The 21,516-nt window shown below is 57.9% G+C and overlaps 1 protein-coding gene across 1 annotated transcript in view; it reads left to right on the top strand.

The window, feature by feature from the left end:
• The window catches only part of LOC105474116 (LDL receptor related protein 1), an 85,672-nt gene that overhangs the window by 45,660 nt on the left and 18,496 nt on the right, over nt 1–21,516 (top strand). The window contains exons 22-48 of the mRNA XM_011728505.2: nt 217–417; nt 1,882–2,127; nt 2,331–2,528; nt 3,455–3,659; nt 3,841–4,005; nt 4,643–4,887; nt 5,169–5,300; nt 5,608–5,835; nt 6,061–6,235; nt 6,326–6,420; nt 6,661–6,810; nt 6,991–7,131; nt 7,482–7,616; nt 9,725–9,856; nt 10,122–10,256; nt 10,433–10,562; nt 10,685–10,811; nt 11,197–11,348; nt 11,439–11,563; nt 11,889–12,266; nt 13,617–13,806; nt 17,094–17,298; nt 17,609–17,801; nt 20,055–20,180; nt 20,387–20,515; nt 20,804–20,923; nt 21,135–21,248. Of these exons, the coding sequence (XP_011726807.2) occupies nt 217–417; nt 1,882–2,127; nt 2,331–2,528; nt 3,455–3,659; nt 3,841–4,005; nt 4,643–4,887; nt 5,169–5,300; nt 5,608–5,835; nt 6,061–6,235; nt 6,326–6,420; nt 6,661–6,810; nt 6,991–7,131; nt 7,482–7,616; nt 9,725–9,856; nt 10,122–10,256; nt 10,433–10,562; nt 10,685–10,811; nt 11,197–11,348; nt 11,439–11,563; nt 11,889–12,266; nt 13,617–13,806; nt 17,094–17,298; nt 17,609–17,801; nt 20,055–20,180; nt 20,387–20,515; nt 20,804–20,923; nt 21,135–21,248 (4,572 nt within the window). The remainder of the gene's footprint in view (nt 1–216; nt 418–1,881; nt 2,128–2,330; nt 2,529–3,454; nt 3,660–3,840; nt 4,006–4,642; nt 4,888–5,168; nt 5,301–5,607; nt 5,836–6,060; nt 6,236–6,325; nt 6,421–6,660; nt 6,811–6,990; nt 7,132–7,481; nt 7,617–9,724; nt 9,857–10,121; nt 10,257–10,432; nt 10,563–10,684; nt 10,812–11,196; nt 11,349–11,438; nt 11,564–11,888; nt 12,267–13,616; nt 13,807–17,093; nt 17,299–17,608; nt 17,802–20,054; nt 20,181–20,386; nt 20,516–20,803; nt 20,924–21,134; nt 21,249–21,516) is intronic.

Below are 21,516 nucleotides of genomic sequence, written 5' to 3'. Positions count from 1 at the left end.
AAACCCTTGCCAGAGTTGAGCTTCAGCACCTCCTGCTGCAGATTCCTGCCTTCTTTGTTACCTATGTGAATCTGACCCAAAAAGCCTCAGGGTTCCTCGTGGACCCCACAGCGTTGCAATCCTGACCCTATTAGAGAAGCCCATGGGGCCTGGAAGGAAGGGCAGGGGGAGCCCCAGTCCCTAGGCCTGGGCCCTCATAATGCACCTGTCCCTCAGCTCGGTGCATCAGCAAAGCGTGGGTGTGTGATGGCGACAACGACTGTGAGGATAACTCAGATGAGGAGAACTGCGAGTCCCTGGCCTGCAGGCCACCCTCACACCCCTGTGCCAACAACACCTCAGTCTGCCTGCCCCCTGACAAGCTGTGTGATGGCAACGACGACTGTGGCGACGGCTCAGATGAGGGCGAGCTCTGCGGTGAGACCTGGTCCCAGGAGAAGGGTGGGGAGGGTGGCTGGGTAGGAGTCTGGGCCAAGGCCAGTCTGGGGGGGACCTGAATCTAGGAGAGAGCAGCTCTGGCAGCCGGGCAGGCAAGCAGCACCCAGAGTGGTCACCAGCAGCCTATGTGGACCTGGCGCTCCCCATGGCGCTGTGGTGAGCGAGCCACACCATTAGAGCAGTTTATCCACAAGGCATCCCTGAGGGCCAGGAGCTCTGTTCTCTCCATTTTACAAATGGGAGCACTGAGGCACAGAGGGGTTCCATAGTGGTCCCCCAGATCTGGGCCAAGGTCGCACAGCTCCTAAACTGCTGTGGAGACATGGACCCCTCGCCCACATACATACCACAGAGAGGTGTGGAGTGGTCTTTTGGAGACGAAGACACCAGGATTGAGTGCTGATGGTCAGGGCAGGCTTCCTGGAGGATGTGGGGATTGCATGGGATTCCCAAGGACAGGCAGAACTTGCAGAGTGAGTGAGAAGGCATGGGGGCAGGTGCGGTGGCTTCATGCCTGGCATTCCAGCACTTTGGGAGGCTGAGACAGGCAGATCACTTGAGCTCAGGAATTCGAGACCAGCCTGGCCAACATGGCGAAACCCTGTCTCTACTAAAAATACAAAAATTAACCGGACATGTCTGTAGTCCCAGCTACTTGGGAGGCAGAGGCAGGAGAATCGCTTGAACCTGGGAGGCGGAGGTTGCAGTGAGCCAACATCCTGCCACTGTGCTCCAGCCTGGGCGACAGAGCGAGACCCTGTGTCAAACAAACAAAGGCAAGGGGAGGAGGGTGCCCATTCAAAACCAAAAGAAATAAGGTTGGGGGAGTCCGGGAGTCAGGGAGGACCATGTGGTGTGACTTGGGGATAAGGAGCAGAGCAGCCTTATCTGGTCCTGTTAGCTAGGCAGAGCCCCCAGTTCCTTGGAAGGGAGGAGTGGAAGATAAGGCCACAGGGACTGGCTGGGAGAACTGCCTACAGGCCGTCCGTCAGGCTGGCAGGTTCCAGGGTGTGCCAAAGGACCCAGGGCAGGATAGGTCCTACCGCACCCCTCCCCAAACCCCTCCAGATCAGGAAAGATCAGCACAAGGAGACTGGACCTAAGGACCTCCCAGGGTCCCTCCCAGGGAGGCAAAAAGCTGGGGCCCCCGCCCTGGGCCCAAGAAGGGAGGGACATATTGAGACCAGACAGAGCTATTGAGGGGTGCTCCCTGTGGGAAGGGGAGGTATGGTGCCAGCTGGTGGGTGCAGGGGTCCCAATTCTGGTCCTGAGGGAGCCCAGGAAGTCTTGGGCTGAAGCTCAGCAGGAATGGAGACAAATAGGGCCGTAGGCAGGGCACGAGGACTTGGTCCAGGCTGCCCTGGACTTGGCCCAGCAGGGCTGTGGTCTTGCCTCCTCTCAGCTTCTGACCCTGGGTCTGTTCCCTGCCTGCCCCTCCCCCAGACCAGTGCTCTCTGAATAACGGTGGCTGCAGCCACAACTGCTCAGTGGCACCTGGCGAAGGCATTGTGTGTTCCTGCCCTCTGGGCATGGAGCTAGGGCCCGACAACCACACCTGCCAGATCCAGAGCTACTGTGCCAAGCATCTCAAATGCAGCCAAAAGTGCGACCAGAACAAGTTCAGCGTGAAGTGCTCCTGCTACGAGGGCTGGGTCCTGGAGCCTGATGGGGAGAGCTGCCGCAGCCTGGGTGAGACAACAGTGAGGTGTGGCAGGGCAGGCCGAGGCAGGCCTCTGAGCTGCAGTGGGTTGGGCTTGGCGGCCAGGTGCCAAAGGCTGAGTTTTCCACCCTAGCCCCCAGTGCCGGGACCAGCAGAGACCTGCCTGCGCCCAAACGGGTGGCACGCAGGCAGCTAGCCCCCTGCTGACCCCGTCACATCCCTCCCACCCCAGACCCCTTCAAGCCGTTCATCATCTTCTCCAACCGGCATGAGATCCGGCGCATCGATCTTCACAAAGGAGACTACAGCGTCCTGGTTCCCGGCCTGCGCAACACCATCGCCCTGGACTTTCACCTCAGCCAGAGCGCCCTCTACTGGACCGACGTGGTGGAGGACAAGATCTATCGCGGGAAGCTGCTGGACAACGGAGGTGACTACCGATTGCTGCCAGGCGGGATGCACACAGGCGGAGCACTTAGGCGCTAGGGGCACAGGTCCCATCCAAGTGGCCCCAAAGCAGAGGCTTAGCTCCCCCATCCCCCACACTTCTGTTAATTGGGTTAGATTTTGCTGTGGGTCTCCATGCCTGACGCCCCATAATTATCGTCAGCAGAACTGCCAGCCTGATAATTAACAAAATGATCACCCTTACCTTGGAATGGCCTGGAGCTCTGCTCCCCAGATCTAGAATTGCAGGCTTGAAAGAAAAAAGCCACTTAGAAGAGGCGTACCTGAACCCTGCCTTCTGTCCCAGGCAGCATGGCGCACCCCAGACTTCCTTCAGTCACACGCGATAGTGAGTGCCCACTGTACACACTGGGCAGTGGGCATGAAGCAGTGATCAAAACAGGCTGTTTTCAGTTGTGTGGTCAAGGAAGGTCCCCTGAGAAGGTGACATCTGAGCAAACACTTGGAAGAGCCACATTTTACTAGAGAAGTTTGTATTGTTTGTAATAAGGAAAACTTGAAACCATTACAAATTTCCATCAACAAGGGGAGGCTAAGTAAACTGTGATGATATTCACACTGTGCAACAGTCTCTAAAACAATGAGGCACACACATAATGTGTTAGCGTGGACAAATCTTTATGGCAGTCACTTGAGCTCAGGCAGTTGAAGCTGCCGTGAGCCATGATCATGCCACTGCATCCAGCCTTGGTGACAAAAGACCCTGTCTCAAAAAAAAAAAAAAAAGTTGGGGAGACAATAGGAGTCCTACTCTTGAATATGGGCACATCAGAAACTTTGGCAGAGGTTCCAGGGATGAGGGTGGGTCATCGAGGGCTCCCAGGATTTCACACATTCATGCACAGCTCCCCAGGAAAGGCTAACCTTTCACTGCCCTCTCTTCTCCAGCCCTGACTAGTTTTGAGGTGGTGATTCAGTACGGCCTGGCCACACCCGAGGGCCTGGCTGTAGACTGGATTGCAGGCAACATCTACTGGGTGGAGAGTAACCTGGACCAGATCGAGGTGGCCAAGCTGGATGGGACCCTCCGGACCACTCTGCTGGCCGGTGACATTGAGCACCCAAGGGCAATCGCACTGGATCCCCGGGATGGGTGAGGACCCTGCCCAGCCCTCTCCTGGCCCCATGGCCCCCCTGAAGTCCCATTCAGCCTGGCCAGGGACACCTTACTTCTCAGTGCCATTTGCCGCCTCTCACCCTCTACCTAGGATCCCACCACAGTCCCTCCCCAAGGGCCCCAACTTTAGCCCTCCTGACCCCTCCCCACTCCCCAGGATCCTGTTTTGGACAGACTGGGATGCCAGCCTGCCCCGCATCGAGGCAGCCTCCATGAGTGGGGCCGGGCGCCGCACTGTGCACCGGGAGACCGGCTCTGGGGGCTGGCCCAACGGGCTCACTGTGGACTACCTGGAGAAGCGCATCCTTTGGATTGACGCCAGGTCAGTGCCCTCTATGCCCTGGGGAGGCCCAAGTCTGTGGCATCAGGACAGGGTGGGGAGGGAACTGTGGTGACAAGGGTGGTGAGAAGGCCCAAGGGATCTAGAACTAGGAACGGTGGCAAAGGATTGGGCACAGGAGAAGGACGGAGGGGCATGGGGAGACTGGGGCTGAGGGTAGGGGGCGGGTAGAGGAGGCTGAAGCAGGGCCGTCAGCTGTGGTTATTCACACTGTACCGTCCTCTCCACTCACCTGTCCGCTCCCTGTGTTCCCTCTGCTGGGGCTGTGTCTGCCCAGAGGGAGGGGAAACTTCTTTCTAATTGGTCTGCCCTGGGAGGGTGCATTTTTCTGACTTTCATCAAAGCCCTGAGTGCTGACAGCAGCCCTGGGGAGAAGTGACTGAAAGATTCCCTTGTGGCTTGGGAATTGGGGCCTGAGAGCTGAAACCTGGACCTGTTGGGTTCTCACACCTTGGTCATTCTGTCTATCTGCTCTGGCCAGCCGGGCTTAGGGGAGGGAACGGTCCTGTGCTCTTCACTGGGAGGGCTGTGGCCAGGGCCCAGAGGATGGGCGCCTGGGCAGAGCTCTGAGGGCTGAGATCCCGGCTGGCATCCTCATTCTGCTCCATCATGCTCTCAGGTCAGATGCCATTTACTCAGCCCGTTACGACGGCTCTGGCCACATGGAGGTGCTTCGGGGACACGAGTTCCTGTCGCACCCATTTGCAGTGACGCTGTACGGGGGGGAGGTCTACTGGACTGACTGGCGAACAAACACGCTGGCTAAGGCCAACAAGTGGACCGGCCACAATGTCACTGTGGTACAGAGGACCAACACCCAGCCCTTTGACCTGCAGGTGTACCACCCTTCCCGCCAGCCCATGGGTAAGGGGCTCAGGGCCTCGAGCCAGAAGGGAGCCAGCAGCCTCTTTAGAAGCTCTAGAAGCTCTTAGGAGAGGAGAGGGCAGTGAGAACAGGAGCAAGTGTGCTGGGACGGCAGGGGTGGGTCGGCTGTTGACAGAGGCACCGTCTAGCAGCAGAGAAGGGTCTAGCAGTAGTGGCTGCTGGAACAGGGGGAGGAGAGTGGGTGAGGGAGGGGTGGTCCATGTAGGGAGCAGCAAGTCACAGGATTCTCTGGCTTCTTCTCTTCCCCACCCTGCCCCCAGCTCCCAATCCCTGTGAGGCCAATGGGGGCCGGGGCCCCTGCTCCCACCTGTGTCTCATCAACTACAACCGGACCGTGTCCTGCGCCTGCCCCCACCTCATGAAGCTCCACAAGGACAAAACTACTTGCTATGGTAGGAGCCCCTCCCTCCAGAGCCAGTGAGCAACTGAGGCTGAAGGGAAGGCTGCAGGCCCCAGGCTCCTGGTTGTCCGCGAAGGCAGAGTCCCAGTCAGGAGGGTCCCAATAGGAGAGGCTCAAGAGACAGCCACTGTGAGAAGGGGCTACAGGTCTGCCAGGGAGGCTGCACCCAGTGGGGTGTGTCCATGGAACCAAGGGCCAGTAGCAAACAGACAGATCCAGAAGAAGGCAGGGTCTGAAACCAGGTGGGTGGGAAGCACAGAGGCAGGGACTGCCTTCAGTGACCAGCCCGTGCCCCACAGAGTTTAAGAAGTTCCTGCTGTACGCACGTCAGATGGAGATCCGAGGTGTGGACCTGGATGCCCCCTACTACAACTACATCATCTCCTTCACGGTGCCCGACATCGACAACGTCACAGTGCTAGACTACGATGCCCGTGAGCAGCGTGTGTACTGGTCTGACGTGCGGACACAGGCCATCAAGCGGGCCTTCATCAATGGCACAGGCGTGGAGACAGTCGTCTCTGCAGGTTCTTCCCGGCCCTGGATGCCCACCAGTGGACATGGGCACTCCCACCCACCCCTTGCTCCCAACCCTGGTCTACTTGGTCCGAGTGGTCCTTCTCCCAGTCCTGTTGCCCCTCAGTGCTCCAGCCTGGTTTCCTGATCCCTTTTCTCCAGAAAGCACACTGGCTCCCCTCCTGACCCACTGCCCTGCAGACACCCAACAACCGACTCCCTGCTTGTGCCCTCAGACTTGCCAAATGCCCATGGGCTGGCTGTGGACTGGGTCTCCCGAAACCTGTTCTGGACAAGCTATGACACCAATAAGAAGCAGATCAATGTGGCCCGGCTGGATGGCTCCTTCAAGAACGCAGTGGTGCAGGGCCTGGAGCAGCCCCATGGCCTTGTCGTCCACCCTCTGCGTGGGTCAGTCTAGGGCCCAGGGCCAGGGAGCATGGGGTGTGGGGCTGGGAAGAAGAAGACGCTGACCCTTCCCTCTTGGTACTCTCCCCCCAGGAAGCTCTACTGGACCGATGGTGACAACATCAGCATGGCCAACATGGACGGCAGCAATCGCACCCTGCTCTTCAGTGGCCAGAAGGGCCCCGTGGGTACGAGCTTCCCTGCCCACCCCCACAGCCCTTCCCTACTTCCTTGACCAGGAGGTGCTCACAGGGTACCTCAGGTGCCCCTCAGCCTCCCCAGAGCCTCAGCTTAGTGCCTGCTCTCACCACCTGCCCCCTCGCCTCCCCACCACGCACAGCCACACATCCTCACACACATCCTCTGCTCCTATCCCTGGATCCCCAGCCCTGGGCCAGACTCCCTGGCAGTGACACCCCCTTTTCCAGGTCTGGCTATTGACTTCCCTGAAAGCAAACTCTACTGGATCAGCTCCGGGAACCATACCATCAACCGCTGCAACCTGGATGGGAGTGGGCTGGAGGTCATCGACGCCATGCGGAGCCAGCTGGGCAAGGCCACTGCCCTGGCCATCATGGGTGAGGGCTGCTGGGTGAAACAGAGATGACGCAGAGCAGGCCAGGCCAGACCTGGGAGACAGGCTGGCTTGGGATAGAATCTCACCACGTGGGGGGCCTGATGACTTAGGGCCAATGAGCCCTTCAGGAGAGCTGGGTGTGGGGCCTTCCCAAGGGTCTCATCCCCTCCTGCTGCCCCAGGGGACAAGCTGTGGTGGGCAGATCAGGTGTCGGAGAAGATGGGCACATGCAGCAAGGCCGACGGCTCGGGCTCCATCGTCCTGCGGAACAGCACCACCCTGGTGATGCACATGAAGGTCTATGACGAGAGCATCCAGCTGGGTAGGTGTGAGGCCGGGCGGCCTCTGGGGTCTCAGGGGTAACAGGGGAGGCTCCAGAGCTGCAGGCTGCAGGTCCATGGGGCAAGGGAGTAAGTGGGTTAGGCTGCACCCACCACCCAAAGAGACTCCTTGTTTCCTTCTCACAAAGGCACCTTATAGGCTCCCAGCAGCCCTATTCATAAGGCCAGGGGCCCAGGAGGACAGAAAACCTGAGAGCCGGGTGGGGTGGTGACCCCCATTAGGTCCAGGGTAAAGGCAGTGACCATCCTGTTTCTGAGCAGCCCAAGCCTGACCCTGAGGTCCCAAGGAGGGCCACCTAACCCTTTCCCTCTGCCTCCCACCTGCCCCCAGACCATAAGGGCACCAACCCCTGCAGTGTCAACAACGGTGACTGCTCCCAGCTCTGCCTGCCCACGTCAGAGACGACCCGCTCCTGCATGTGCACAGCCGGCTATAGCCTCCGGAGTGGCCAGCAGGCCTGTGAGGGTCAGTGCCTGGCTCTCCTCCCAGCCTTGTCCCAGCTCCCCAACCCTGACTCCTCCTACCCTACAGCCCTACCTTCCTCTTCTTACCTTGGGGACAAGACTACATTCATGGTGTAGGGGACACTGGACCATGAAGTGGCTATGAGTCTCCAGTGCTTCCAGCAGGATTTTGGAAAAATAGATGTCAGCAGGCAGATCAGTGGCAGCTGCATGGAAGAGGCATGCTCTGAGCTGGGTTTTATAGGACAAGTAGGATGTGGATGCAGGGCTCAAAGGAGAGAGAACTATACATAACGTAAGGTGTGGGGGGGGGCCCCAGCCAAGAGTGGTGGGCAAAGTGTGGGGAAGTCCTGGAGATAAGGCTGTGAGCTAGGCGGGGCTCCTGTGTTCTCAGCCAGGAGTGCCTGGAAAGTAATGTTCGGGGAAGATCAACCTGACCGCATTGGTGGTGGGGAAGAAACAGAGGCGGTTAAACCAGTTAGGAGGCTATCAGGAGTAATCGGAGTGTGAGGAGATGATGGGCCTGGGCTGGGCTCAGCAAGGGTTGAAGAAAAGGAATGAAACTCAGACCCATTTCACAAGAACCTGCTAACTCATTTATGAGCTTGCCGGGGGGACAGCATTTCCCAAAAGTGCATTCCTAGGAGCCTCCCTCTTTGATGTGGGTAGATTTTACCAAAAGAAATTCTGAGTTGAACAAAGTTTAAGAGTGTTTTGTGCTGCAGAACTTCTCAGAGCCTTGAATATGTTTATGTGTGCTAAAAATTTTTCAAGTGTTTGGGGTTTTCCAAAACTCGCTTGACCTTCATTCTTCTTTTCATGGAGTCTGAGCAACCAGGGCCCATTTGGGGATTCACTTTGGGACATGCTGTATCAAAGGGATAAAGGCAAGGGAGGATTCTGAGATGCATGGGTAGTGGTGCCTCAAGACATGGGAAAACTGGGCCAGGCACGGTGGCTCATCCCTGTAATCCCAGCACTTTGGGAGGCCAAGGCAGGCCAATCACTTGACGTCAGGAGTTTGAGACTAGCCTGGCCAGCATGGCAAAACTCTGTCTCTACTAAAACCACAGAAATTAGCTGGATGTGGTGGCGGGCACCTGTAATCCCAGCTACTCAGAAGACTGAGGCAGGAGAATCGCTTGAACCGGGGAGGCAGAGGTTGCAGTGGGCCAATATTGTGCCACTGCACTCCAGCCTGGGCGACAGATCAAGACTCCACCTCAATTTAAAAAAAAAAAAAAAAAAAAAAAGCCTAGCGTGGTGGCTCACGCCTGTAATCCCAGCACTTTGGGGGGCGGAAGCGGGCAGATTACCTTGAAGCTGGGGTTCGAGACCAGCCTGACCAACATGGAGAAACCCTGTCTCTACTAAAAATACAAAATTAGCTGGGCGTGGTGGCACATGCCTGTAATCCCAGCTACTCGGGAGACTGAGGCAGGAGAATCACTTGAACCCGGGACACGGAGGTTGCGGTGAGCCAAGATTGCGTCATTGCACTTCAGCCTGGGCAACAAGAGCGAAACTTCATCTCAAAAAAATAAAAAAACAAAACAAAAAAAAATGAAAAAAAAAAGAAAGAAAAGAAAAAGAAATGGGATAACTGGGTAATGAGACTGGCTTAGGAGTGACCTTATGGGGTTGAGTTTTAAGTGTTGGAGAGAGGGTGTGGCATGGACCAGACAGAGGGAGGACAAAGAGGAAACTAGAATCAGGCTGAGCGCCAAACTGGAAGTCTAGATTTTGGAGTCACCTAGTCCTGATTGTCTGGTCTGAACTCCCAGACTTCCCCTAAGGGACTTGCAGGGTGCAGATTGGGTTGTGCTGGATGGAGGAGGGCAGAGCACAAGGCGAGAAATCCGAGTCTCTGCTGCCCTCTCATGGTGGCTAGGGGTCCTGCAGGTGGTTCCCCAGAGCTACCAGCCAGGTGAGCTTCCTCCCGGTCCATGCTCTGACCTCAGGCTAGGGTGTGTGTGCTGGGTGGAGGATAGGGATGATGGTGGGGGAAGACATCAAAGGAAAAGCAGAGAACAGTTGGAGGGTGACAGCAACCAAGCTTAAGGGGAGAGTGTTGGCGATACCCATGCCTTAAGTGTCCTTGTGTTTCAGGCGTGGGTTCCTTTCTCCTGTACTCTGTGCACGAAGGAATCAGGGGAATTCCTCTGGATCCCAATGACAAGTCAGATGCCCTGGTCCCAGTGTCCGGGACCTCGCTGGCTGTCGGCATCGACTTCCATGCTGGTGAGCCATTTAGTGGTGGAGGGAGTTGGGCGTGGCGTGGGAGCTTTAGGGGTAGTGTGGTGTGCCCTGAGGGTCCAGTGAGAGGCTGCCTGAATCGGCCCGAGGTGGGGCACTTGCTACAGCTGCCACCCCGACTCCACCTCTCCTTCCAAGCACCTGACCCCTCTGGCACTCTCTCACCTCTGTCCTGAGCCTTGTGAGATTTTGACCCCTCGCCTTACCCCTGCCTTACTGGTCATCCCCATGTCACCTCCTCCAACTCCAGAAAATGACACCATCTACTGGGTGGACATGGGCCTGAGCACGATCAGCCGGGCCAAGCGGGACCAGACGTGGCGTGAAGACGTGGTGACCAATGGCATTGGCCGCGTGGAGGGCATCGCAGTGGACTGGATCGCAGGTGAGCAGTGGGTGGATTTGTGGGGCTTGAGGTGTGGCAGAGGACTGGGGGATGTGGGGGGAGGAGGAGTCGGTGGGAGCAGGAAGAGGAGCTGCAGGGGTGCCTGGGGGCTTGGAGGACACCAGGTCCACCTGTCCTCACCCAACCTCCCTGAGCCCCACTAACTCCCTCCTTAGGCAACATCTACTGGACGGACCAGGGCTTCGATGTCATCGAGGTCGCCCGGCTCAATGGCTCCTTCCGCTACGTGGTGATCTCCCAGGGTCTAGACAAGCCCCGGGCCATCACCGTCCACCCAGAGAAAGGGTGAGGAGCTGGACAGACTGGCTCCGGTCTGGCCTTGTCATTCTGCCCATGGCCCATGCTGATGAGGCCCTGTCTCCTCCAGGGTCTGGGGACTGACCCCCCACTTCCCCTCTACCCCACAGGTACCTGTTCTGGACTGAGTGGGGTCAGTATCCACGTATTGAGCGGTCTCGGCTAGATGGCACAGAACGTGTGGTGCTGGTCAACGTCAGCATCAGCTGGCCCAATGGCATCTCAGTGGACTACCAGGTTCGCATGCCAACTTGGCCCTGGAGCCGATGGTAGACCCCTGACCCAGGCCCCTCCTCCCTGTGATGAGCCCATTCTGGGAGGACATGAAGCCCAAGGGAGGTCACGGGGTCTCCCGGCCCAGCCCTGCACCCAGAGTAGGACTCCTGCTACCACAGAGATGATGGGCAGGGGTCGCTCAGAAGTGGGGAGTAGGGGAGGGGAAGGATGCCTGGATGTTGCCTTATCAGCAGGGCAGAGGGCTGGAGTGTGTGCAGGAGGCAGGAGTGAGGGGGGGAGGCTGAACTGAGGGCCCCACTCTGGCCCACACACTCCCTGCTGCCCCAGACATGGGGCTGGCAGTGGGTTCAGCCCCGGAGGTGAGGTGGGTGCCTCTGGCCTGTAGGATGGGAAGCTGTACTGGTGTGATGCACGGACAGACAAGATTGAACGGATCGACCTGGAGACGGGTGAGAACCGCGAGGTGGTTCTGTCCAGCAACAACATGGACATGTTTTCAGTGTCTGTGTTTGAGGATTTCATCTACTGGAGTGACAGGTGAGGGCTTCTGTCCTGGCCTCGTCAGCTGATCTGTTCCTTCCCTCCCGGCTCCACTGACGCTCTGCTTGTGACCTGTCCTTCCCTCAGGACTCACGCCAACGGCTCTATCAAGCGAGGGAGCAAAGACAATGCCACAGACTCCGTGCCCCTGCGAACCGGCATCGGCGTCCAGCTTAAAGATATCAAAGTCTTCAACCGGGACCGGCAGAAAGGTGAGGCCGGGGCTCTGGGCTGAGGTGGAGAGGTGAGGGGGACTCTGGCCTGGGAGGGCGCTCCCCAGGGAACCCAGCGTGAGAGGGCCAGGAGACAAGTTAGACCCATGGGGCACCTTCCGATGGCCCAAGAGACCCAGGGATGGGGAGGAAAGGCTGAGGTGCCCCGGGACAGATCTAGACATTGGGCTCTGGGCCCTGGAAGGTCGTCCAAGCTGGGAATACTGAGGCAGAGGGCAGCACTTTTGCCAAAGCCTGGATGACAAAGGCACCAGCGAGCCTTTCCCAAGGCAGGCCCTGCCCTCTGTACCCTCCCCTCCCCCAGGCACGAACGTGTGCGCGGTGGCCAATGGTGGGTGCCAGCAGCTGTGCCTGTACCGGGGCCGTGGGCAGCGGGCCTGCGCCTGTGCCCACGGGATGCTGGCTGAAGACGGAGCATCGTGCCGCGAGTACGCCGGCTACCTGCTCTACTCGGAGCGCACCATTCTCAAGAGCATCCACCTGTCGGATGAGCGCAACCTCAATGCGCCCGTGCAGCCCTTCGAGGACCCTGAGCACATGAAGAACGTCATTGCCCTGGCCTTTGACTACCGGGCAGGCACCTCTCCGGGCACCCCCAATCGCATCTTCTTCAGCGACATCCACTTTGGGAACATTCAGCAGATCAACGACGATGGCTCCAGGAGGATCACCATTGTGGAGAGTGAGCCCAGACCCCAAGTCTTCCCAGGAAGTGGGACGTGGGGCGGGGAGCAGCACACACTCTCAGACCCCAGCCAGGCACTCTACCCTGAATCCCAGCAGCTGCAACTCAGCCGACTCCCACTGCACCCCCGCAGTTACATGACTCCTGATGTGGAGTCAGTGTTGGCTCCCATCTTCCTCCCGCCACTGGTCCTAGTTCTGCCTTCAGGGCTGCACAGAACAAGCCAGAGGTCACTGTGGAGCCCAGCGCTCACAAACCCAGGCTGCAGACACGGGGCTGAGCTCCAGTCCCTTGGGGTTTCGGTAACTTGGGTCAGTTTCCTGCTCTTGCCAAACCTGAGCCTTCTCAGCTGCATGGTGAGACAGGATTCCTTGAGCTGCTGCGCATGAATGCCTAGCTCAGTGATGCTGGGGATGGAGTGTGTGCTCTGGAAAGAGCAGTTACAGTGTCAGGGCTGTCATCATAGGACAGCCTTTCAGCTCTTTGAAAACTGCATCCCACTACATTTTCTCTTCTTCAGCCTGGTTACCACCAGGTCCTTTGACTCATTCATTTGCTCATTTATTCATTCAGCTGGTCCATAAAGACCTGCCAGGCGCCGAACTAGGTGCTGCATGTTCAGACCTGTCCTTTCAGCCTTCTCTGGGACATTTTCTGCTGCAACTTAGTCCAACCCACATGTCTGTCTAAAAATGTAGCATCCGAAGCTAAACCCGGTACTGCATGCTCGCAGCTTGATCAGGAGAGACTGGCAGATCAATCCCCAGTCCCCTGGAAGGGATATCCCCTCCCCTCTGGTTGTTTGCAGACCATACCACAGCATGGCCTTTTGGCAGCCACCATCACTTTTAGCCACTAACGCTCGAGTCTTTTCTCTTACACTGCTGTTCAGCTGTGTCTCTCACTGTGCCTTGGTTCTTTAACCTGAGTTTAAGATGTCTGCTTTATAAAATAATCAATCCAGCTCAGGGTCTTTTTAAGTAGGGGGCTCCCCGGTACAGCCCAAGCAGGCTTTGATTTACTGAAATCTATGTTGCACTCAACTCAGCGGAACTACAGCTCCAGGAAAGTGCAACCACACCAGGAATCCCGATCGCCCTAAGTGGGAAGACCGAGGGAGAGGGTTGGGAGGTGACCACAGGTCATTTGGGTGAGGACAGCAGAGGTTTGGGGCATGAGTCAGACCCTGGTGCCCCCGAGCCCCCTCTGCTACACCTCATGCACTCCCTTACGCCACACTTCCCCTTCCAGCCAGGACAGCACGTGTCCCAGGCTGTCCCCCATGGCTCCTGTGCAGGCTGCCCTCTGGCCCCCTCCCGCCCAATGGCTTCTCCTGTCTCTTCACAGATGTGGGCTCCGTAGAAGGCCTGGCCTATCACCGTGGCTGGGACACTCTCTATTGGACAAGCTACACGACATCCACCATCACGCGCCACACAGTGGACCAGACCCGCCCGGGGGCCTTCGAGCGTGAAACCGTCATCACTATGTCCGGAGATGACCACCCACGGGCCTTCGTGTTGGATGAGTGCCAGAAGTGAGCTGCTGCCTGGGGATGGGGATAGTGGGGAGAGGTGGGACGTGGGGTGGCAGAAACTCCCCAGGCAGACCCAGGTGGGGGTGCAGGAGAGGCAAGCCCTCACTTGAGCTCCACCCTTCCCTGCTGTGTGATCTGGGGGGAGTTGCAAAAGCTTCCTAAGCTTCAGGTTCCTCTTCTGTGGTACAAGCTGGCTAAGATTTCAGCTGCCTGCACCAAGGGGAGCATGAGGACTGTGGGGGACGCTCTGCCTTTGTGGTTGATTCATTCATCAGAACACCATGTTGGAGGCACAGGGTAGGGCCTCTAGCTCTGGGATCCAAAGCTTCAGGCAAAGAATGTCTGTTGAACCCGTCGTATGGAAGCCTCGGGCTGGGCCTTCAAGCCACTTAGCTGGGTTGAGAAGTCATACTTGTGGGAAGCAATGGTAACTGGCACAGGGCTGTATACGGGTGACCACAGGTCTCATGAAGGCAGTAGATTGGCCCAGAGTCTGGAATTGGAAAAGACAAGGAAGGCCAGCTTGGACAGGGCAAGTGCTTTGAGCAAAAGCCTGAAGAAAGACAAATTCAAGACAGGGAGGACAGAAGGGGACCTCTGCACACCATGGGACATAGGCAGGCCTGAACCCAGCCGGGAAGTGAGGTCAGGGTGCGGAGGAGTTAGGAGCACAAGCCAGGACAGGTGGCAGGAAGCACCTGGCGGTGGGTACTCCCCCTGGGGGGTTCACCCGCAGTCGGCCTGCTCTGTTCTTCCACAAGGGCAGCCCTCATCCTGGCTGTTTGGGCCTCTAGTGAGAGCCACCCCCTCGCCTTAGGGATCCTGGCCCACATGTGAGCAACATTTTTTTTCCCAATTCAGCAGTGCTTGGAATGTTTTTCGAAAGCTTTACTAGGAAACTAGTAAACACAACCCAAAGCAGCTGTATAGATATGTGAGCATCCCAAACCCAGATTCCCCCTACCTGTACCCCAGTGTCAGTCACATCCAACCTGGTTCAAGGGCCCTCTGTTTCCTCCTGCCTCTGTTGTCTGGCACGTCTGCAGCTGATGACGAAGGTCCAGTCCCCGCTTTCATGAACCTTGGCTGCCTCACCTGTCTGGGGATGGCCTCAGGGCCTGTCCCTCATGAGTCTGGAGCCTCCATGGAGGGTCCAGCAGGGCTGCCCTGCTCTCGTCCCAGAGGACATGTCCTCCTGGCTGCCCACCAAGCTCCTTTCCTATGAGCCAAGGGGATTCTGTTGCACATTCAGCGAGTGGCTTTTGAGAGCAAAGAAGGTGCAGAGGACCCAGCGGGGAGCGCGAGGGGCGTCATGAAGAGCTTCGTGGCTGTGTGCTGAGGACTGGCCCCGCCTGCAAGTCAGGGAACATGTCCTTGAAGAGGAGGCATGTGAGCCGACATCTGAGGATGGCAGGAGTGGCTGAATGGGAGCATGGTCCCAGCACCCAGGAGAAAGAGCTGAGCCGGCAGGAGGGGCCCTCCTCCTGGCCAGAGGGAGCTGGCACTTTCAGGGAATCGGAAGGAGCCGATGTGGACCCCAATGGAGGGGGCAGGGGCCAGTGGAGACTCCAACACCCCAGCGTCCCCCTGAGCCCTCCCTGTAGTCGGCACTGGAGCACTGATGACCCTGTGGAGTCACAGTCGGATAGTTAGAAGGCCTGCCATGTTGCTGGACACTGAGCACCTGCCCCAGGAAAGCCTCTGTCTTCCCTCCCGCCACATTCCTGGGCAGCAGGTTCACCCAGACCACAGTTGTGTCACATGGAGGAGTCTGTTGACGCCAGGAGGAAAGCCACCGCAGGTGTGAGTGGTTTCACTTGAGGTGTGGGAGTCCCTGGTGGGGACTGACAGGCCAAGTCGAATCCTGACAAGCCAGGAAGATGACCGGTCGCTGCCCCGAGACCCATTCTCCCTTGTGGAGGCTAGAGGGACACGCCGCCTCCCTCCCAACTTACATCCCGATTCCAGAGCCATCACACAGCCCTGCTGTCCTCCAGGATGAGGCCCTTAAGATCAGAGCTTCTCATGAGCTCGTGGAGGCTCAGGGCAGCCAGTGTCTCCCAAGGGGCAGAGCAGCACCATTTTCCTATGTGAGCCCAGCAGAAGGCGCGATAGTTCAATGGTGCTGGAGACGCTGGGGGTGGGCAAGAAGGGTGTGACCTGGAGAGGTATGAGGAGACAAGTTCACAGGCCAGAGGAGAGATCTGTGGCCAGAATGGTGAGGGGCGGAGGTGGGAGGGGGCCAGAGGCACAGGTGGGGGCAGGGGCAGGTCCTGTTAGGGAACTGGAGAATGGAGCTGGCTTTCATGTGGCTTGGTGGTCTCAGACTCCACTGTGCATAAGGATCGCCTGGGAGCAAGAGAATTTGGAGTCCCCTGCCCCGCCCTGGTCCTAGCTGAGTGACAAGCTCTGGGACTGAGGGCCCAGGGCTCACCATCCAATGCCGGTAGTCCGAGGATCACTCTGTCACACCCAGGATAGTGCTTGACCAGCCTTGAGGCCTTCCTCCACCCCACAAGGAGCACAGCATAATTGGGGGCTGGCTGTTCCCATTGCCTCCTTTACTGAGAGGAAACCAAGGCTCAGAGGGGTGACAGGCTTGTTCGAGGTCAGAGCCATTATGAGGCAGAACGGTGGCTCCAACCCCAAACATGTAAAGGCCTCAAAGTACGGAGAAGGGAACTCGAGGGTTCCTTGAGGATAGGACCCACATACCCCAGGACCAGGGACACACGCCACACTCAGCTCCACAAGGGCTTCCTGAATGATCTGGAAGACAGCCAGCCTCCCTGCACAGAAGAGAGCAGTTAAGAATAAACTCCTGGGAAATACTCACATAACGTGTGCCATCTGTCCTTAAGATGGAGATTAACTTCTTCCACTCTCACAACCACCCTGCAAGGCAGGTGGTGCTACCATCCCCACCTCATAGAGGAGGAAACTGAGGGACAGGGCTGTTGAGCAAGTTGCCTAAGGGCACCTAGCTGGTGGTGGCATAGCCAGGGCTGGAACCCCAGAGCCTGTCTCACTTGGCTCTCTTCTTAGCAAGTAGACGGTCACTGCCCAGATACTGCAATGTGAATATCTCACACTTGGCCCTCGTGTGAGAACTGCCTGTGCAATAGTGGGGCCCTTTGTGGGCGTCGGGGCACTCTTGGCCTCGATGACTCTGAGGTTGCTTTGCCTTGGCGGGCCTCCGGGTTCCAGGTGCCTACGTGTCCTGGCCTGTACCCTCTGTGGTAGCCTCTCAGGCTTTGCCTCCTGATCCCTGGACCCTCTTCCCCCAGCCTCATGTTCTGGACCAACTGGAATGAGCAGCATCCCAGCATCATGCGGGCAGCGCTCTCGGGAGCCAATGTCCTGACCCTCATCGAGAAAGATATCCGCACCCCCAACGGCCTGGCCATCGACCACCGTGCCGAGAAGCTCTACTTCTCTGACGCCACCCTGGACAAGATTGAGCGGTGCGAGTATGACGGCTCCCACCGCTATGTGAGTCTGCGGGGTGGGTGAGCTGGCGGGCGGCTGAGGGGAAGCCAGGGCCAGGGTCAGCCATCAGCTGAGACCGTCCAGGCACAGACGTGGTGGGAGCAGCTGGGAGGAGGTGAGTCCCTCCAGGCCCCAGCCTCGGGCAACCCCACCCTGTCCAGCTTGCTCCTCATCAGCTAGATGAGGGAGATGGCAGGATGCCTCTGCGGGCCCTCATTCTGTAGCTGTCAGAGGCCAGGCCAGGCTGTGGTCCAGTGGAGACTGGGCGAGAGGCCCGAGCGATGCTGTAACAGTGATGGCGCTGTCTCCACAGGTGATCCTAAAGTCAGAGCCTGTCCACCCCTTCGGGCTGGCCGTGTATGGGGAGCACATTTTCTGGACCGACTGGGTGCGGCGGGCAGTGCAGCGGGCCAACAAGCACGTGGGCAGCAACATGAAGCTGCTGCGCGTGGACATCCCCCAGCAGCCCATGGGCATCATCGCCGTGGCCAACGACACCAACAGCTGTGAGTGGGGCTGCCGCCACCTGCCTCGCCCTCCTGCCTGTCATGCCTGGACATACAAACACACACCCCACACACCCCGCACACATACCACACACACCCCCACACACATACCCCACACACCCCCCCACACATACCACACACACCCCCACACATACCACACACACACATCCCACACATACTATACTACACACACCACACGACATACACACCCTCCCACACATACCCCACACACCCCCACACATACCACACACACCCCCCCACACATACCACACACATACCCCCACACATACCACACACACCCCCACACATACCACACACACATCCCACACATACTATACTACACACACCACACGACATACACCACACCCCTCCCACACACACAACACACACACAACACACCATACACACCCCCCATACACCACACACCACATACACACACACCCCTGACACATACACACCCCACACACAAACCACACACACCCATACACACACCACACATACCACACACACACCACACCACATACACACACCCCACACACACACCACACATACCACACACATTCCACACACCACATACACACCCCACACACACACCACACACATACCACACACACACACCACACCACACATACACTGCACACCACATACACATACCACACATATCACACACACCCCACATATACCACACCACACACACACACCACACACACACACACCACACACACACCGCATACACACAGATACCACACACACATCCCACACATACTACACTACACCACAGCACATATACCACACCACACCCTTCCCACACAACACACACACCACACCATACACCTCCCCACACCACACACCACATACACACACCCCCAACACGTACACACACATACACACCCCACACACAAACCACACACACACCACACACACCACACACATCCCACACACCACATACACACACACCCCCACAAACACACCACACATACCACACATACACCCCACACACACACACATCACACACACACAGCCCACACATACCACATACACACACCACCACATACACCACACATACCACACACACTACACACCCCACACACACCCCCACACACCACACCACATACACACATTCCCCACACACACCACACATACTACATACACACACCACCACATACAACACATACACCACATAGCACATACACTGCAGCACACACAAGACACACACCACACCATACGACACACCATACACACCACACAGGACACACCACACCCAGCCAACACACACACGCACACCACATGCACACACACACACCACAACATATATACACATACACCACACATACTGTACCACATACACACATACCACACACACTGCAGCACACACAAGACACACACCACACCATACAACACACCACACACACATACCACATACACACCGCACGTGACACATACACACCACACATAGGACTTATATACACACACCACACACCTACCACCCACAACACATATCACACACCACATAGCGCGCACATACACACATCATACAGACATACTGTAAACACCCCACACCCCACACACCACTCCCCACACACACTTGCCTGGTCCTGCTGTCCCTGAGCCTCCGTTACACAGACACATACAGCTGTACACACCTTTGAAACTGCAAAACCCTCAGTGCTCCTGTACCCCTTCCCCACAAGACATCTACACACACAGATGGACTCTGCACACGCCTGGCGTCTCCTCCACATTGCACACACACATTCATGTCACCCCCGCCCCTCAGGGCTCATCCACACCCTTGGTGCCCCCACCCCCACCCTGGTCACTCTCCTCACTTGGAGCAACACAGACACCTGAGAGCCTGGGCGCACGTGCCCTCAGTGGGCACAAGTACATGCCCCACCGCCCCCCACCACAGACCTGCAGCTTTCCCAGGCATCTCTCATGCGCCCTGGGGCTCACTATTGCACCCATAATCTCAGGGCCCTCAGACTGGAATCTCCCAGAAACACTCAAAGCCCACCGTGCCCTGCCTAAAAGCACACACATCCTCAACAGCACAGCTGCCAAAAACCCCATGCACCTGGCCCTTCCACAGCAGCCATCCCCATGCCCTTCACACTGGCTGCAAGCCGCTGTGCCTGCCATGGCTGAGCAGAGGCTTGGGAGCTCTGTGAAGTCAGTGAGTGGGTGAGCACTCTGGGTGCATGCACAATAGAGAACACTCTGCAGCCCTGCGCCCGCCCTGTCCCTGCTCAGGTGAACTCTCTCCATGCCGAATCAACAATGGTGGCTGCCAGGACCTGTGTCTGCTCACTCACCAGGGCCATGTCAACTGCTCGTGCCGAGGGGGCCGAATCCTCCAGGATGACCTCACCTGCCGAGGTGAGACAGGCGGCGGGGGAGGGGCTGGCGGGGAACCCAAGCACACACCGGGGATGGTGACTATCTCCCCAAAGCACTCCAGCCCAGCCCCCCAAAGCCTTTTGCCAAGAAGAAGCTGATGATGACCTCAGCTTCAGGGGGGAGGAGGCGTGGGCACTGGGGCCCACAACCCTGGCTCAGAAAGCTCCCTCCACCTCCCTCCCCAGCGGTGAATTCCTCTTGCCGAGCACAAGATGAGTTTGAGTGTGCCAATGGCGAGTGCATCAACTTCAGCCTGACCTGCGACGGCGTCCCCCACTGCAAGGACAAGTCCGATGAGAAGCCATCCTACTGCAGTAAGGAGCCCTCTGCAGCCCCTCCCTCTTCTAGGTCCAAAGCACAAGCCCTCCTGCCCCAGGCCCCTGGCCCTCCGGCAGCAGCCTCAGCCCCTGCAGGATGGAGCAGGATCAGGACCCAGCTTCCTGACCATGAGTTTTGGGAGCTCATGAAGGGCAGAACCACTGTTAGCCTGTACTGGGCCTTTGGGTTGGGGGGCGGCCAGCTGGACACATGCATGATGTCTCAGGGAGGCAGCCCTTTCCCTGTGCCTGTGGCTGATGCGCATCCTACTCCTCCATCTGCAGACTCCCGCCGCTGCAAGAAGACTTTCCGCCAGTGCAGCAATGGGCGCTGTGTGTCCAACATGCTGTGGTGCAATGGGGCCGACGACTGTGGGGATGGTTCTGATGAGATCCCCTGCAACAGTAAGTGAGGCGCACTGGCATAACCCATCTGTACCTCAGTTCCTGCCCCACCCTTCCCTGGCCGAGCTTTGTCCCTGGGCCCCATGGTGTCTGGTTTAAGGCACTCTGTGACAGGCCAGGGCAGGTGCTGTGGGCCAGGAGCTCTGTCCTGCGTCCTCCTGGCCCACACAGAGAACTCTGGCCTGACGGTACGGGGCGGGCACTGTTCTAGAGACAGCCTGTGGTGTGGGCGAGTTCCGCTGCCGGGACGGGACCTGCATCGGGAACTCCAGCCGCTGCAACCAGTTTGTGGATTGTGAGGATGCCTCAGATGAGATGAACTGCAGTGAGTGACACCCTTTGCTGGCACTTCCTGGGCTCCTCCCCATCGCTCACTGCATCTCCCGCCTTCAGGCCCTCCTGCACCTGCCCATATTCCTCTCTGCCTTGCCCTGTCCCCACTGACAGCCTCCATCTCCCTGAGGCCCTGTCCCCATCCCGCTCCTGCTCCTGGGCTCTCATGGGGTTCCGAGAGGGGGTAGTGAGCGGATGGTGCAGACAGTGCCCCACTGGAAGGGCACTGTTCAACTTTTGGAAAAGCATGAAGGCACCGT

This window comes from Macaca nemestrina, chromosome 10, assembly GCF_043159975.1.
Source record: "Macaca nemestrina isolate mMacNem1 chromosome 10, mMacNem.hap1, whole genome shotgun sequence".
In the NCBI taxonomy this organism is placed as follows: domain Eukaryota; kingdom Metazoa; phylum Chordata; class Mammalia; order Primates; family Cercopithecidae; genus Macaca; species Macaca nemestrina.
Note: the sequence above shows the minus strand (reverse complement) of the source record. Positions and strands in the feature narration are given on the sequence as shown.